This window comes from Aegilops tauschii, chromosome 2, assembly GCF_002575655.3.
Source record: "Aegilops tauschii subsp. strangulata cultivar AL8/78 chromosome 2, Aet v6.0, whole genome shotgun sequence".
NCBI lineage: Eukaryota > Viridiplantae > Streptophyta > Magnoliopsida > Poales > Poaceae > Aegilops > Aegilops tauschii.
Window position 1 is genome coordinate 518,251,984 of NC_053036.3, and position 5,568 is coordinate 518,257,551.

The 5,568-nt window shown below is 48.0% G+C and overlaps 1 protein-coding gene across 1 annotated transcript; it reads right to left on the reverse strand.

The window, feature by feature from the left end:
• Positions 1-506: 506 nt before the first annotated feature.
• On the reverse strand, positions 507-3,961 carry LOC141041748 (uncharacterized). Its single transcript, XM_073508935.1, has 3 exons — positions 2,870-3,961; positions 2,025-2,115; positions 507-790 (listed from the first exon to the last, which is right to left on the reverse strand). Exons 1-3 carry the CDS (start codon positions 3,783-3,785, stop codon positions 775-777), a joined length of 1,023 nt encoding a protein of 340 aa, XP_073365036.1. The 5' UTR covers positions 3,786-3,961; the 3' UTR covers positions 507-774.
• Positions 3,962-5,568: the final 1,607 nt, after the last annotated feature.

Below are 5,568 nucleotides of genomic sequence, written 5' to 3' on the forward strand. Positions count from 1 at the left end.
CTAGTCACTATCACCAAGTTACTGGAACTTCGTGATGAACTATAATATGCAAGGGATGACGAAAAGGATTCCCCGAGCTCTTCGCGGTGCTAAAATTGGTGAAGGTAGAAATCAAGAAAAGCATCAAGTGTTGATGGTTGACACGACCACTAGTTTCAAGTAAAAGGGCAAGGGAAAGAAAGGGAACTTCAAGAAGAATGGCAAGCAAGTTGCCACTCTCATGAAGAATCCCAAAGCTAGACCCAAGCCTGAAACTGAGTGCTTCTACTGCAAAGGAAATGGTTACTGGAAGCGGAACTGCCCCAAATACTTGGTGGATAAGAAGGATGGCAAAGTGAACAAAAGTATATATGATATACATGTTATTGATGTGTACTTACTAGTGTTCATAGTAGCCCCTGGGTATTTGATACTTGTAACGCCCACGATGCGGCTATATCTCCCACGTGTCGAGGCACGACTTAGAGGCATAACCGCATTGTGGTTTTGTCGCAAGAAGGGTCATCTTCACACAATCCCATGTAATGAACAAGAATGGGATAAAGAGTTGGCTTACAATCGCCACTTCACACAATACATAATTAAATCATACATCATTCAAGATACACACATAGGTCCGACTACGGAACCAAAAGAAAAGAAGACAACCCAACTGCCAGATCCCTGATCGTCCCAACTGGGCACCACTACTGATCAATATGAAAAGAAACAACACAACGAACAAGATCTTCATCGAGCTCCCACTTGAGCTCAGTTGCGTCACCTGCACTGGTCTCATCGGCACCTGCAACTGTTTGGAAGTATCTGTGAGTCACGAGGACTCAGCAATCTCACACCCGCGAGATCAAGACTATTTAAGCTTATAGGAAGGAAAGGGTAGTGAGGTGGAGCTGCAGCAAGCACTAGCATGTATGGTGGCTAACATACGCAAATAAGAGCGAGAAGAGGAGCAACGGAACGGTCGTCAACTAGTAATGATCAAGAAGTGATCCTGAACTCCTACTTACGTCAAACATAACCTAGAAACCGTGTTCACTTCTCGGACTCCGCCGAGAAGAGACCATCACGGCTACACACGCGGTTGATGTATTTTAATTAAGTCAAGTGTCAAGTTCTTTACAACCGGATATTAACAAATTCCCATCTGCCACATAACCGCGGGCACGGCTCTCGAAAGTTTATACCCTGCAGGGGTGTCCCAACTTAGCCCATTATAAGCTCTCATGGTCAACGAAGGATATTCCTTCTCCCGGGAAGACCCGATCAGTCTCGGAATCCCGGTAACAAGACATTTCGACAATGGTAAAACAAAACCAGCAAAGCCGCCCGATGTGTCGACAATCCCGATAGGAGTCGCACGTACCTTGTTCTCAGGACACACCGGATGAACACTACGTACAACTAAAACCAGTCCTCAAGTTTCCCCGAGGTGGCGCTGCAAGTGGCTCTAGTTTGGACCAACACTCCGAGGAGCACTGGCCCGGGGGGGGTAAAATAAGATGACCCTCGGGATGCGCGACTCCCAAGGGAAAAGGCTAGGTAAGGCAAATGTAAAACCAAGGTTGGGCCTTGCTGGAAGAGTTTTATTCAAAGCGAACTGTCAAGGGGGTCCCATAAATCACCCAACCGCGTTAGGAACGCAAAATCAAGGAACATAACACTGGTATGACGGAACTAGGGCGGCAAGAGTGGAACAAAACACCAGGCATAAGGCCGAGCCTTCCACCCTTTACCAAGTATATAGATGCATTAATAATATAAGAGATATTGTGATATCCCAACATAAACATAATCCAACATGGAGCAATCTTCATCTTCACCTGCAACTAGCAACGCTATAAGAGGGGCTGAGCAAAAGCGGTAACATAGCCAAACAACGGTTTGCTAGGAAGGGTGACAAAGGTTAGAGGTTCATGGCAATATGGGAGGCATGAAATAGCAAGTGGTAGGTAGCGCTGCATAGCAATAGAGCGAACAACTAGCAAGCAAAGATAGAAGTGATTTCGAGGGAATGGTCATCTTGCCTGAGATCCCGCAAGGAAGAAGCACGAGTCCATGAAGAAGACAAACGGATGTAGTCGAACGAATCCTCACAACTCCGGAACGAAACCGAAGCTAACGAGAGAAGCAACCCGGAAAGAAACAAACAACAAAGTAAACAAACCACCACATACACATGGCATGATGCACAAACAAATATGATGCATGCCCGGTTTAAAATATGCATGGCATGGCAAAGTGCAAAAACGAAACTACAAGTTAAGTGGAGCTCAATATGCAACGAGTTGCCTATTGATGAAACACCACAACAATTGTTTAGTTCTCTCGGTTATATACCCAACAATATTAAATGTTGATTAACATGGCAAGAGGTGAAGCATAAGTAAACTAACTATCTAGGCAATTTAAATGAGGCCGGAACAACAAACAATAATTCCGGAAAATCCTCATGTCATTTAGCAATTTTAATGCAAACATCAATTGTAAACATTTAAATGTTATTATCATGATGCGAATGACATATGCAAGTTTTTTAAGCAATTTTATAAAACGTGGACAAGAGCATGTTATGAAGCATTTGTTACCGTGGTGGAACGAAAAAGGGTGCCACGGCAACGATAACGAAAATGATGCCACGGCAACATATCGGTTCCGATAGCTCATGGAGATACCGGCGCAAAAGAGAATTGTGCGGATGTGTGGAACACGCAATAGATGGTGGGGTGCTCCCGGTAACCGGGTTCCCGCGGTTCGACGGCATGGCAAGGAAACGAGTGACAGCGTGCGACGAACAAGTCGGGCACGGTGCAAACGCAAGCAACTCAAACAACACATGCTTTCGCTCCACGAACGTCGTCTCGGGTTATACCTTCGAGGCGTGACTTTTCGGAACGGATCAAGTTCGTAGAGGAAGTAGTTGTACACGACGACGGTATTAGAAGTAGTGGTTCACATCTCGCAATCGTCCAAACTCCGTAGATGTTCGGGGTCGTCGGTAGAGGTACTTGACGCAATCCATGCAAATGGTGCTTGTTCGGGCATCGGTCTTGACGAAGGTGTACTTGGCCAACGTAGTGGTACTCGACATCTTGTCGAACCCAAGCGACGGTAGTCGTACACGACGCGTTGTGGAAGTAGTTGAACTCGCAGTCTTCGCGGCGACGGTAGTCGTACACGTATTGACGAGGTACTTGACGTTTCAGTGTGTAGTCGTTCGAGCGTCCGTGTGGTCTTGCCGATTCCAAGGTTCTCGGTGGAGGCCATGGCACTCCCTGGTGGCACCGAGGTGGTCTAGCAGCAGCAGCAAGGGCGTCGGGGAGGTGATGGCCGTGGCGGGACTTGGCGCACGGAGGAGGTTCGAGGCGGCAGGATTGAGGAGGAACACCGGCGACGCGGCTGCGGGCACCAAGAGGCATGGCTCCGACGGACAGAGTCGGAGACGAGGTGCAGAAGGGCGGAGAGGGACTTGGCGGGACGGCCTGAACCTGCTGCTGATGGCGCTCGTGGCCATGGGACGCGGAAGCCGAGGTCGAAGGCGAGGCGCGGTGGAGGTCCGAGCGGGGCGTGTCTCCGACGGTTGAGGCTGAATGGAGGGAGGAGGCAGAGGTTGCGGCAGCTGGAGGTGCGCGGCGTGGCTCCTCTAGTCCATGGCAGGAGGCCATGGCGGCGGTCGATGGAGGAAGGCAAAGCGACGCGACGGCGAAGGGGCATGGCTCCGACGGAGCTGTTCGCTGGCGGCGGCCGGAGGTAGAGGCGGGGAGGCGCGAGGAAGGAGGGGCCTGCATGGGCGCGTGCACAGGGCGGCGGCCTACTGGACGACGGGAACTCGCGGGCACGCCAACGGCAGAGGACGGCGCACGGGGCTCTGCTCCTCTCTGCGTGGATGGCAGCGCGAGAGGAGGACGATGGGAGAGGGGATCGGGCGTAGGGAGACCGTGACTCGATGCGTGCGTGCGTGCGTGTGGCGGCGGGCAGAGGGAACGAGAGGGAGAGGGGAGAGGAGGGAGAGATGGGCTAGGGTTATGACGCGCGGGCTGGGCCTTGGAGGGGCAAATGGCCGCGGGGCGGGATGGGCCGGCCTGGGAGGCTGGCTGGGCTCTCTCCCCTTCTTCCTTCTTTTCTCCCAAAACAGAAAATATGAAAGAAGAAAAGGGGAAGAAAGGAAGTGTTAGGGATAGAATTTACGCGGGAGGTTAATTTTTCCGGACTCATAAAAATATGCTCGTTCCAAGAAAAACGGAGTGGGTAAGATTGCACGGTTTAAATTCAAATGGTTTGAACAAGGAGTAGGATTACAAAGTGACCAAAAATGTTGAACATTTAGGAAGGGCCTCGATAAGAGGGAAAAGAATTGTTGGCCAAGCTTGGAGGTGAAACTTGAAGTGGAAAAAGGCATGGGAATTATTTTGCAAGTGTGTTCCGGTTAATTCCAAACTAATGGAATATTTGTAATAGCTCCATAAATATTAGGAGGATATGTTATAAAGAGAAATCACCATGTGAATTCCCTCGATTTAAATGGATCGAAGATCCATGCAATTTACCTGGTTGAGTTTTTTAAAAAATTAATGACATGATGGCATGATGACATGATGCAATGAAAAATAAAAGAGCAAGCACAAAAGACACACACGGCGATCACGAAAATAAGGAAGTCTTCTGAAGCGTCGGTCTCGGGGCGTTACAACACTCCACCACTACAAGAGGATCTCGTCTCGAGATCTAGGATGGCACCGGAGATAAACGGAAGGGGAAGAGAAGAGGTAATACTAATTGCTTCTTTGAAAAATGAGTGAAACCAAAGAACCTTGAGAGGTCGCAAAGCTTGAGGAAATGACACAACGGAGATGAACAAAATTTAAAACACTCCGTTCAGCAAGAGGAACGAGGAACATTGCGAGAACCTTTGTAGGTTGAAGAATATGAAACAAGAGCTTAACGGATCAAAAGGAATATGAAAGGACACCGGTAGAAAAGAGAAACAAGGAACACCATGTGAACCTTGAGGTTAATTGACATGATAGATATTTAAACCACTCCGGTTAAAACATGATAGGGAAGGAATAAGAATGATATAATTTGGGCAGCACTCCGACTGTAAATGGAAGGAATTGAACATGATGTTGACAAGATGAGAGGATACTCGATGAATTTAACAACACACACTGCCTCCGGAACTGATGAAAGAATGGCACAAGGGGTAAGAAAGATTTCAGACAGCACTCCGGTTGATAAGGGAGGCAAAACTTGACAGAATGGGAAGAACTTGAAAAGAAGGCACGACACTCCGGCTAAACGGATAAGAAAGGAAAAAATTACATGATCTTGACAAAACAAGATGATTGGTCGAAGAGAGCAACATCACAAAGCCTTCGGAAACAATGCATGATAGTTAGATAGTTGGAGTGAATAGAACGAAGAATGAAACCAACACTCCTACCATAACTGAATTTTAAGGAGCATCCTTGAGAAATAGGATTGAACGAAGTTGTTGGAAAACCAACAACGAAAGAATAAGCTTGTAGTGGGCTTATGGGAACATCCCAACATTATGAGGTGACAACCCGC